The 13165-nt window shown below is 42.8% G+C and overlaps 1 protein-coding gene across 1 annotated transcript in view; it reads right to left on the reverse strand.

Annotated features, from left to right (window-relative positions):
* LOC120568429 (choline transporter-like protein 5-A) overlaps positions 1 to 11972 on the reverse strand; it is a 34801-nt gene extending 22829 nt beyond the window's left edge. The window contains exons 1-2 of the mRNA XM_039815957.1: positions 11693 to 11972; positions 812 to 860 (exon numbers count right to left, since the gene is read on the reverse strand). Of these exons, the coding sequence (XP_039671891.1) occupies positions 812 to 860; positions 11693 to 11858 (215 nt within the window). The 5' untranslated portion in view covers positions 11859 to 11972. The remainder of the gene's footprint in view (positions 1 to 811; positions 861 to 11692) is intronic.
* Between the last annotated feature and the right edge of the window lie 1193 nt (positions 11973 to 13165).

Consider the following 13165-nt stretch of genomic DNA (forward strand, 5'->3'; position numbering starts at 1 on the left):
CAGGCTATCTGGGCATCTGCTTTCACATTATGTTTTAAATCTGTCTCTCACAAGTCCCCAAACTTAGACATGCACTAAACTTAAACTTTAAAAAAAGAAGAAACACGCCCAGATAGCTCAGTTGGTAGAGCCAGCGCCCAGGTTTACTCCTTGATGCAGCAGGCCCGGGTTTGACTCCGACCTGCGGCCCTTTGCTGCATGTCATTCCCCCTCTCTCTCCCCTTTCATGTCTTCAGCTGTCCTGTCAAAAATAAAGGCTGAAAATGCCCCCAAAAAAAACATAATCTAAAAAGAAGAAAAAATATTCTTTATAATAATACATGGCTGCACAAGCAATAAGTTAGGTTTGGAAGAAAAACATCTATCAGCCTGTGACTACTTATACATTAAGTATAAGGACTCATATCATAGGACTTTTGCAAACTTGGGCAGATGACAGAATTGTTTGAATGAACATTAAGCCATCGGCTGGGTGTTTTAGTGGGGATGAGGTAAACATGACCTGCCCATTATCTCTTTGAAATAATTAATTGTAAATGTCAGCACATCTGTGACATTAACTTGTGTTTATTCTGATTTTGTATTTTATGTATAGAAGATTGTTTTCTGTATTAAAACACAATATAGGTGATCAAAGAGAGCAGCTCAGAGGACAGATTGTACGACTGAAGACAAAGAGATTTAGCTGTTTTCACATTGTTTAGCCTTATCCTGGAATATCCTGGAAATACCAATGAAGTAATTTAGTACATAGCAGCTATAATTAGCTATCTCTACCTCTTTGTAAGAAAAGAAGGAAGTATGACGTTACCTTCTGCGGACTGGACCTCTGAAGGAAGGATCAAACTTGTGTGGTTCTCCTGGAAGAAACAAAAATACATAAAAAGCTTTAATGGATTTAGACCAAACCAAATCAAACCAGCGCCTTGCAGGTGTCAAGAATTGTTCAAAACGCCTCATGATTAATTGAGGAAGAGTTTCCCTGCCCGGAGGAAGCCCGGGGCCCCCGTCTGGAGCCAGGTACAGATGCAGGGCTTGTCAGCGAGTGCCTGGTGGCCGGGTTTGCCACAAGTCCCTAGGCTGAGCGCCGCTACGTTGGAGTTTATCCCAGTGGACGAAAGGGTCGCCTCCCAACGCCTACAGGTTGTTGGGGGGAATACTCTGACTGTTGTTTATGCATATGCACTGAACACCAGCTCAGAGTATTGAGCCTTCTTGGATACCCTCAATGGAGTCCTTTATGGGTCTCCAGTAGGGGACTCCATAGTTCTGCTGGGAGACTTTACAGTTTTTTCTGATTGTTAGACGACAGTGGGCACAACTGGAGTCACATGTGCAAAACTCAAACTACAGTCTGCACTACCAACAGTCACCTGAGCTAAACAGTTCACATCACCTGCAAAACTCATTCAAAGCAACACAACTCTTAACACACGTCTCAAAACAGGCTCAGTGCAGCCAAACGGTATGCACAAGCCTCACTGAGATAACACACACTGTCACTCAGAACACACTGAGAGTAAAAACACTAGCATCAAACACCAATACAGAAATGACAAACTTTTTACAGTTTGAACAATTTGAGTGACTTGACACTACTCAATAGTTTATTTAAGGAAAAAATATAGATTGTATAGCATACCAATTTTTACATAAGGTAAACAAGAAGGAATGAAAATCAGCAGTTTTCTTCAATAAAGTATTTTGTACAAAGGCACATACGTAACAGTACCAAAGAATAGTGTGACTAATCCTGCCTCTCTCCAGCATCATGTGGCAAGTTTTCTTCATCACATTGGATGTCTGCATCATCTCTAAATACTAATGAATGTGTTGTTTCTATTGCTTTCACCTCCATTACTTTCTGAAAAACAGTAAGAACGCAGTGTTACTATTGTAAAGATATAGTGTTTTTCACTTTTTTTTATAGCTGTGTATATAACCTCAGACATCTTACCTGGACATATTGGTATCTTTGCTCTTTTACCTGTTTCTCTCAAACAGTACAGTGTATAATTGTTTCATTCTTATTTGGTGTTTGTATACAAAAAAGGCTTTCTGAGCTTTCTCTGTATAAATACCGTATATGTTCACTAACTAGTCTAAAACAAGACACCTGCTTAGGCTTTCAGCTAAAATTCCAATCAGCAGTGTTTGATAGGCACCAGACTGAAATCTATTCTGTTTTGAATGTGTGGTTAACAGTTTTGACAGCAGTGTGTTAGCATTTGAACAAAGTGCTGTAAATCTACAGTGTTGTGCACGTTGTGGTTAAAGTCATGGGATAAGTGTGTAGAATTTTGAAAACTGTGTTCAAGCAATGAAAAACGAACTAGAGTTTGGTCCACATGAACTGCTGCTGTGCAGACTGTAGTTAGTGTTTTGCACATGTGACTCCAGTTGTGCCCACTGTTGTTTAGCAATCGAAAAAAACTGTAATGCACACATGGGCAATGATGGAGATACCTGGGAACAGCCTCCCTGATCCAGTTTTTTGATAAATTGACCGGATGCTCTCGCTGTTTCACTTCTTGCCTTGCTGTCCAAACGCCCTGCGGCTCACGTGAAAACAGACCTGGCGGGTATCTTTAGCGGAGCGGAGAGCCGCTTCATGCACGCTTCTCGGACGTGGTGCAGGTGGTGGAATATAAAGCATTGACTTAAAAGGACGCCTACGAACCCAGCACAGACGCGTCCGTGGAAAATAGAGGTAAGGATGGTCTCTTCGCTGCATTTTGCAGATGATGTGGTCCTGATGGCATCATCGGTCCGTAAACTCCAGCACTCATTGGATCAATTCACAGCAGAGTGTGAAGTGAGGATTGGAACCTCTAAATCTGAGGCCATGGTTCTCGTCAGGAAACCGATGGAGGGCCTTCTCCGGGTAGGGAATGTGTCTTTACCCCAAGTGAAGGAGTTCAAGTATCTCTGGCTCTTGTTCGCAGGTGAGGGGACAATGGAGCAGGATATTGGCCGGAGAGTCTGAGCAGCGGGACCGGTATTGCATTTGCTTTACCGAACCATTGTGACAAAAAGAGAGCTGAGCTGTAAAGCGGTCTATTTCCTTTCCTACCCTTACCTATGGTCATGAAGGCTGTGCCAAAATGGGTTTTGTCAGGAGAAGGGTTGGGTATTGGTTCACGTAAAATCAAACGGTGCCAAATTTAAGACATGAGGATGGAAAACTCTCCTGTGGGTTGTGGTTGCACCAAATGTGGGGGAATAGTTGGGTCTCTGTAAATTATGTGTCTAGACCTACTCTATCTATGAAATGTCCTAAGATAACTTCTGTTAGGATTTGACACTATAAATACAATTGAATTTAATTAATATTGAATTGACAGGACCATGGTGCAAAATTAACTTTTATGTCCACTGGCCAAATCGCTAGTGAATGTTCAAATTTGACCAGCCATTTAATAGATTACAATTGTTTACTTTTGGCTGGTGAGTAAAGCAAATCTACCAGCCACTTGCATATTTTAACAGCATTTGGCTAGTCGATGGTGCTAATGTTGTACCCTGGACAGGTCATAGGATTGTCAGGTAAAGATCTTTAGTGTGCTTGCATAATTGTCATGTAATCTCTCTTTCCACCTCTGTGCATTCATGTCCCATCAATGCATGTTTAACATGCATTAATTGGAATTGTGCTTTCTCGCCTGGCAGATTTCCTCAGGTTGTGGTGGCACCTGAATCATCTTTGCAGCTGCTGTCGTGGTCCTGCTCCTCATCCGCCTTTAGACCACCTTCAGTATCACTGACACTGTCCTTTCCTGGTTCATATCATAACTCTCCTACCGCACCAGTTCAATAGTATAATTGAATCCAATTTCAACACAGTCTCTCAAGGTGTCCCCCAAGTTTTGATGCTTGGTTTACAAATTTTCATGCTCTACATGCTTCCCCCTTGTCACATCATATGCCAACATGGCCTCCATTTTTGCAGACGACACCCAGCTCTACATCTCCACCAAATCCATTACTGCCGCAACTCCACCCTCAGAAACTTCCTCACAGATATAAAAACCTGGATGCAGGATAGCTTCCTCAAACTCAACAGTGACAAATCTGAAATCTATCACATCCAGTTCCTGCTCTTAGATTGTGTTTTGTTTGTTTCACTGCCTTCCTGTTTTATTTTGTTAACCACTGTCTGTCTCTGTTTCAGGTCACTTGTTCCCATTATACCACACCCACAATCTGTGTGATTACCCTCCCTTCCCTAATGTGTGTCACCTGTGTGTAATCACCTTCCCCTGTCCCAGTGTATGTATACTCACCTTGTTTCATTCATCAGTTGCCAGATTGTTGTAGTACCTTGTGTGTCTCACTCTCCTAGTGTTTGTTTCCCAGTGTTTTTTGTAGACCTCTAGCTTGTATTTTTGACCACGTCTTCTGCCTGCCGATTTTGTACCTTTGCCTGGATTGTTCTCTGGACAATACAGCTCCATTACCTTTTTACTCTCTGCTCTGAGTCGTGCCATTTGGCCATCTGGCCAACATGGACTCAGCCGACTCCGAGGCAGTGAGAACAGCACTGCATGCCCAGGGTCAGTGACAGCTGGCCATCACGCGGAACAAACTCATGGCTATGGCTAATCGCCAGGAGAACCAGGTAACAGATCAGCCAGCTTGTTGCACAGGTTCAGCGACTGACTGTAAGGGATCCGCCTGCCATCTCCGTTACTGAGATCAGTTCCGCAACCCTCGTAACCCAAGGGGGTTCTTCAGGCGACCCAGCCTCGTTCGCACCGTTTCCTCACCTCGCTCGACCGGAGAGGTTTTCGGGGGAGTCCGGGGACTGCAGGTCTTTCCTGATGCAATGTGAGTTAAATTTTGAACTGCAAGCTGCTGCTTATCCCACTGACCGAGCTAAAGTGCCGTTTATCATCTCCCATCTCAGTGGACGTGCTGAGGAGTGGGCGGCTGCTGAGTGGAGCCGAAGGTCTGCCATATGTGACTCTCATCTGTCTTTCACCCGAACATTCACACCGATTTTTCAAAATATTACTCCCGGAAGGGAGGCTGCCAGTGCCTTGGTTGGATTACGGCAAGGGAAGAGACGGGTTTTGGATTATGCCATTGAGTTTCGACACGCTGGCAGCCGAGAGCGGCTGGAACTCTTCTGCCCTTTTTGATGCCTTTCTACATGGACTCTCACCTCCCATGAAGGACCATTTGGTTCTGTTGGACTTACCGGCTGATCTGGATGCACTGGTCACGCTCGCCGTTAAAGGTCCCATGGCATGAATATTTCACTTTATGAGGTTTTTTTAACATTAAGCCTGCCTATGGTCCCCCAGTGGCTAGAAATGGCGATAGGTGTAAACCGAGCCCTGGGTATCCTGCTCTGCCTTTGAGAAAATGAAATCTCCTTATGAGGTCATAAGGAGGAAGGTTACCTCTCCTTTCTCTGCTTTGCCCGCCCAGAGAATTTGGCCCACTCATGAGAGAGAGACATCATGGCTTTCAAACGAGCAAAGTGGCAGTTGGTCAAGGCCACACCCCCACCCTCCACCTTGCCCCCCCCCTATCTCCTCCTTAACAGCTACAGACACAGAAATGGCACATACTAAGGAAAGCTCATTGTGGGACTGGCTCTAGTGGCTGTAATTCTGCACCAAGGCTGAATTTCGGGACAGAGACTTCAGATACAGTATTAGGGGACCACTAAGGCCTATATAAAAGAATCTAAAGAGCACCATGTCATGGGACCTTTAAGATCGGCAAATGCCTGCTGGAAAGAGAGAGAGAGAGAGAGAGAGAGAGAGACTACAGTGGAGCAGTTCCTCTGTTGGCCAGCCGAGGGTTCCTGTGTTCCGGTGTCATTAAAGAATAAAATACCTATTGAATAATTTAAACAATAAGGCGTTCGTTGTTAGATAACTGTTTTAAAAATGAACGTGATCAATGACTGCTCAGGGAGTTTCATTTCCACTTGTTCTTTCTGGAGCTCACGTTGCCTTAGCCAGCTGTGCGAAAACGCAGTGTTGACTGCCCGGCAAACCCTGAAGGTGCTGGCCCTCTGTTGCGCAAGCGAGTTGTTTATGGCCAGGTTCAAGTTGTGCCCAAAGCAACTTAACCATGGCCATTTCAACTGCCGGATGGCTGCAATAATATTCGCCCCATTGTCGGTAGTTATACAGGCAATTTGTTTCTCCTGTAGTTTCCAGTCATTAATTGTCCCGCGCAGTGCTTCTTCCAAATTATCTGCTGTATGGCTTTCGGGCATGAGTGGACTATGTCCACTCTTTATTCACATAATGCACTGTCCCTGACATGTACGGCATCACACTACAGCTGGACCACACGTCCGTTGTTAGGGCCAAATATTCTACATCACCCAGCTCTTTCGTGATGTTACTTCTGACCTCGTTGCAAAGGTTTGGGATAGCCATCTTGGAGAAATATTTCCGACCTGGCAGCTCGTATTGTTTATCAAAGGTATGCAGCATGGCCTCGAACGACGGCTTCTCCACTGTATTGAACGACACCATTTCTTTGGCCAGGAAGCGAGTTACCGCATCTGTCAACTGCCTCCATCTGTCACTGTCGGTTTTATATTTAGTGCTTTTTGCAAATGCCCCAGTTATCGTCTGCTGACCCTGGCTAGCTTTTTTGCTAGGCCCAGCACGTGCAGGCAAGGTGGCATATTCTGCTGGATGGCGCACACGCAAGTGGTCATGAAGACTGGTCGTCTGCCCATCTTTTGCGCGGATCACACATGAGCAGATCTTGCACACCACTTCAGTCGTGTCGCTTGGCTGTAAACTCTCATCAGGTCTAAATCCAAAATTGCCATATAGGCGAAGTAGTACCCTTTTTAGCAACCAATACCAACGCCATTGTATCAACTCTTAAGTCTTCTTAATCTCTATTGGAAACCCCGCCCAAGGTGAGTAATTAGTTGGGTTAGTAAAATAACGAAATTATAGTTTTTAAGTAGAAAAAAATATTTATATAAAGAGATATAGTAAAATAAAAAGTGCTCATTTCGGTGCAACCTAAATGCCTGCGCTGCTCTCTGAAACGAACGAGGCAACAGAAACATCGCTGCATGTGTCGCTAGTTATCACTAATGCTATACTTGCAAGCAGGTAACGTTAGCTTACCTTTAGCTAGTAAATGGCATAAACATGATAAAAATGTTGACAGCTAAACAGTGTAAAAGTGTGACTGTATTTCACTGTAGAGGATTCCAACACCGGGACCTCCAACAGTCCGCTAAAGATACAAACTAGCTGCACTATGGCCACTGGCTGCCGCTGTCGGACAAACAACACAGACGGGACAATGGTGCGTTTACTTGAAACTGGTAAGCCTCGTGGTGCATTCAAATTTATTGTAAAATACCCATTTCCCATCTAGTGGTTGTTTTTGTCTTTTACCAGCAATGTACTGGTGAAATAATTTGGTATAAGTTAGTTCTTAAAAAAAAAAAATCTTTTAATCTTTTTTTAAAAGTATTGGTTCAGGCACCATTTAGGCACTGGCATCATTCTAAAAGTATCGTTTCAGCACCGGTGTCAGAAAAAATCCAAACGATACACAACCCTAATAATTACATGACAAGAATCACAGATAGCTAGGGTTGGGTACCAAAACCCGGTTCCATTATGAAATATTTTCCCTCTGTCGCTCCGGACAGCGGCAGACTCTTTTTTTCTTTCTCCCTTTTCTGCCGAGTGGTGCTCGTGCCCGCTCGCGGTGTGAATCGCTTTTTGTACACGCTCTGAATGGGACATAAAAATATCACACTTTCTCTGTAGTCTACCGTTAGCTAGCTACCGTAAATGTAGGCTACTTTTAAAATGGCATATTTTCCCTCTGGGCTCATCAAAACGGACGTAAAAGCATATTAACCATTCACTGACTGCACGTGATCGCTAGTAAACCTATTACACTTGCTCTGCTAGTCTATCGTTCAGGACAAGACCCTGTAGCCTGCAGACAATGTAGCCCACATTGTCTGCCCTTTCAAACTCCTACCTGTGAAATGAAACTATGCTTGTCAAGATTAAACATCAGCTGCATCATACTTCATAGTCACCCCAGCACCCCAGCACCCCCCCCCCCGCTCCCCGCCCACACACACACACACTTGTCTCTATTGGTCAACATCTTGTACAGTTAATGTACAACCAGACAGGATGAGCAGAAAGAAACAGACCTGAGGTCAGCTGATGGCATTAGTGAACAGTAATGCTCAGCTAATCTTTATCCTGCTGCTGACCAAAATAGCCACAGTGTGCTCAGTACAAAGCAGCAACACCTTAACACCTTTGTTGGCGTGGTTGTCATAGGCTAAGTTTAAACTTCTTCTCATTGACCACCTACAGTATCCTCCATGTTCAGACTAGACTGCAACATCTCCAGCTGAAGAAGCCTCTTCTGAGATGGAATAAGACTGAGGCTGCGTTCAGACTGCAGGCAGATCTGATTTGTTTCTCAAATCAGCTCTTTAAAACAGACTGGCACTGATCAGATCAGATCTCCACAGCACTGTGGAGTAAGGACTGGCTACACCACAGATGCATTCTGGGATCTGAGAAAAAACAATGCTCTGGGTTGTTTGCATTTCTTTAAACCAATCACAATCGTCTTGGGCGGTGCTAAGCTCCGGATGCAGGTGGCTCTGTTAAATCGTCTCGGGAAGGAACTTGCCACATACAATATTCAATGAACACAATACAGTAACGTGAGCTATTTAAATTAGCTGATACATGGTTAAACCTCATTGGCTCTTACCAGTGTATCTCCGTGTGTACTTCGTCCACAGCAATCCCACCAATCGGTCCCAAAACGTCCCCGTTAGAGAGGAAATGCCCTAAACATCTTTACAACTTTACAATCATTCCCCAAAAGAACCAAGCAGGCTTGCCTTGTTGCACCATCCAAATGTTCTTCAAAACTTGACATTTTCAGCGAATAAAAACTAGCTCGAAGTTTGATGTAGTTCGTATGGAAGGGATTAGGAGAACAAACACAGCTCTAGTGGAAGGTGAGGGCCAAAGCTTGACAAGACTATACTGCCGTAGATCCGGACTAGTGTGGTAATGATGTGTAGCTTACCTGCTGCACCATATGAGGAAAATATGCGATAACGTTGTTGAATATCGCGATAACCCAATAAATAAACAGAAATTACAGTATTCTCAGTTCTACTGCTTTCAGTATTCTGCTAAAACACAACAAACTGATTGTGATTGGTTTAAAGAAATGTTTTTCTCCCATCCTGGAATGCTGTGTCAGGGTTTCTGCAGGTATCAGCAAAATATCATTTCATGCTTTTTCATGCCCTTTTTCATGCCACTTGAAACTAATTTCATGCCCAACTGCAGATACTTTCACACACAAATTGTAAGCATTTGACAATGCCAATTTTTTATATTTGAAAATCCAAATTTAACTGTCAGATGGCTCACAAGACAAACAAATATTTAAAACACTGTTCACTGAGCAGCTCGCATCTCTGCCCTACGGATCTCAAAACAACATGCACCGATAATTAAAAGTAATGAACCTATACTGCTTACGGCAGTAGGCAAATTCGCCAAAATCATGTCAACCAGTCCTAAAACTTGCATTTTCCTATTTTTCCGTCATTTGATATTTCCTCTGTTCTTTCGCCACAGCGTACACTCACTCACACCATAGACAGTAGACTCACACTCACCGCACATTGCACCAGCCGTAAAAAACAGCCAATTAAAAGGTTCCGCCTGTCAACCATCACGCTATACTTCCGATCAAAATTAGATTTAGATGTTTATATAATCAAAATAAATCGTGAAAAACAATGTTTTTATTCCATCAAGTTTACATCATTTTTAATGCCTTTGAACATCGAAGTTCATGCTTTTTCATGCCAGTTCATGCCTGAATTTTCACAAAATCTATTTAATTACTTTTCATGCTTTTTAATGACCCGTGGAAACCCTGTGTGTGGACTCGCCAGACCTTCCTCTGTGGCGCTGTGGAGGAAGGTCTGGCAAAGCGAGACTAGTCTTTCGCAAATCAATCTGGATACTGTCTGGATATGTCACACCTAAACCCGCCTCAAAACCAACGCTGATTGGTCGGTCGTTTGGCGAACGGCTCCAAATTTTCTCTATCTCAAGATGCCAGACTGATCTGAGAGTGGAAAACTGGAGATCGCAAGATCAGGACGGTCTCTCCAGGCTAGTACTGTGCAGGAACTACCACAGAGGCGGATTTTGAGGAACTTTGTCAGGAAACTCTACAGATGTGTAGTTGAGATCAAAATGAAGGCAGAGTTTGAAGATGGGTGTGGTCCAAGCAAAGGGCCGGATGTAGGGGGGGAGGAAGTACACACTTACGCCCCTGGCGTGATCCTATCGCAGGATGGTCTCTAGTTTGAATGGGTCAGTGCTTAACACAAGCTTAAGAGAGTTGCACGTTTTGGTCTACAACATAAAAAAACATCAGTAAATACACCAAACAGGAATTTTAAAGCTTGTACGTGTCACAAAAAAGGCGGTTGCTATCTGAGACTACAAATGTCATGCTAAACGCGCAAAATCAGTTGGAAGCTAGTGGTGGTGACGTTGTCATGGGGCCGGGCTGTAGTTTGTCTATAGCCTAGTAGCTTTTTACTTCTGGCCATTGCATTTACACTTCAGACATCATCAAGTTGTGTTCATTTGTGAAGATTATCTTGCTGAACAAAACGTGTAAGCATCATAAACGTTTGTTAGCCACACATTTTCTGCAACGATCCGAAATCCAACGAAAAGGCCTGTTGGCTCACTGTCGAGGGAACCAGGCAATGCTAAATTTCGGGTTGGCCTACAAAAGTACGTCATCCATGCTGTGTTCTAGTATAGTGCATTGTTTTGCATTGTTTTACACACAATTTTTATTTTTATTTTCAAATGCTAGAAATTTACCTTTTAAAGAAATAGTAAATGAGAAAGTAGCGCATCCAGTGAGAGAAGGGATCCACAAATACACTAACACATATAAAGTCAAATATGATTCTTCTGACGTTTCTATAATCCTGTGTGTTCGCCACATGGTGCAGCCAGCACACACTGTAACAACAGACTCATTACAGAGATAGCACATTCTAGACAGAACTCTTTTATTATGTCAATCCAATTAGTCAAAGCACAGGCGTAGATTTCAAGGGGATGCAGGGGATATGTCCCCCCTGCCCCCCCCAATATTTACACGAGGTAGATTTAATTATAATTATACTAACTAATTATACTGTTTATTAATCCCCAGTGGGGAAATTACAATTTACACTCTGTTTGTTAGAAATCACTATTTGTTTGTTGTTGAGAGGTACACGATTCCAAATAAAACATCCCAAAACGTGTGAATATGCAGAAAGTTTTGACGAAAACAGGAGAATTATTTCTTTTACATATATAAAGATATTTGCACCATAAATTGTTGCTGAAAAAGTGATTTGTAGAGTCAAGCATGTGACAACTGTCCCCCTGACCCTCACCATAAGTTTCGTGGTTTCTAGGCTAATAATATTACTCTTTAATGTAAAAATGAATATCCACCTATTAGTTTAAATTAAATTACTAATTATAATGCTCTATTATTGCGTGCCTATCTATGCCTTATGGTCATAACACTGACAACCAAGAATGATATTCTAACTGTTGTTTCAGACAGTAACGGACACGGTCCAGCCTGCACCGGGACTCACCGTAGTGGCGAGCCGGCGGTGCTGCTCCAACGGCGGTGTCGCTCTGCACGGCGGCGGGGCTGCTCGGGCTGTACCGGCGGGGCGCCATGGCGCGCTGCTGGCGGTGGACAAAGGAAGAGAGGAATAAAGAAGCGTCTCGCTGTCTGCGGCGGTAACGGTAGTTCATTCAGTGCTCCTCAGCTCCTCTCCTCTCCTCCCTCCCTCCATTCTCCTCGAGACCACCTGCAGGCTCCGATACGCTCGCGCTCTCTCTCTAGAGACGTCACGCCAACGTGTGTTTAAAACGCTGATGGGACTATCTAGGCTACTTACACGAACACATTTGTAATCCCTACTTTTGTGGTTCACACTCATAGACTGTTACAGTCAGTGTTCCCACTGCTGTATCTGGATGGTTCCAGACTGATGCCCAGACATTACAGGTCTCAGTATATTACCGGCTCCGTTTAAGTAAGAAAATGAAGTCTAGAAACCCTGACCTGTTAGCCTATTAACTTACTAAAACAAACTAATGGTAAAGAAAACTGTCTATAAACCCACTTATCCAGCCATTCATTTATTTAGCAAACAGCGATTTCAGAGAGACTGGCATCATTCGATTTTCATTTCATAAACAGGTATTAAAAAACAAAAAACTAATGGTTTGATTTTCGTTTTAAAATACAAAATTTGAAATTGTAATACAAGGAGTTTTTTTTTTCCTTTTCATGGTCAAAAGGGGATGAGAGATATTTAAAAATAGGCTTTGATATTCATTTTTTATTTCATATAATAAAAAAAATACACTAAAATCACTCGAAAATAGAAATGACAAAGAGACCGGATGTTGTCATTTCCAAGGCAACAGCCCAGTGTTGCTTTCAGCACAGGCTAAAATGACATTGGAACATAGACTGTTAATATTAATATTTACAGTCTATGCTTTGGAACCCTACTCTGATGATGCTTGAGCAGACTTTTATTTTAAAATGTCACATTTATTTATTTCCCTCTCCCTGCCTCCCAGCATTATGCAACATGGCCCCACACAAATTGCAACTCTTTCAACTGATATAGTCTCGTAAAAGTCTCCTCTATAACATAAAAAGTCCGAAGAAATCCAAGTGGTGGAAAGTATTGAAAAACACGGAAATCAGTGCAGCCAGTTTCCCATTGCAGCCTATGTTAAAGAGACACTACAGGTGAATAGGGAAAATATTTTAACTAACAGATATCTCCATTAAACTTCCCCAGTTGATTATTTACATTAAGACAATAATCTCTTGTATTACAAGTATTCTGAACGTGTATGTTGAATTATGCAAATGACAAGGCATTGTCTAATTAAATATGTGCTAATTTGCATAAATAAGGGTGTTTCATTATTTTTCAACTTGGACTTGAACTTATAGGTTATCAAATCAAAGCATATTTTAAATTTCTCTCATCCCCTTTTGACCATGAAAGGGAAAAAATGCCTTGTATTTCAATTCT

Source organism: Perca fluviatilis, chromosome 11 (genome assembly GCF_010015445.1).
Source record: "Perca fluviatilis chromosome 11, GENO_Pfluv_1.0, whole genome shotgun sequence".
In the NCBI taxonomy this organism is placed as follows: Eukaryota; Metazoa; Chordata; class Actinopteri; order Perciformes; family Percidae; genus Perca; species Perca fluviatilis.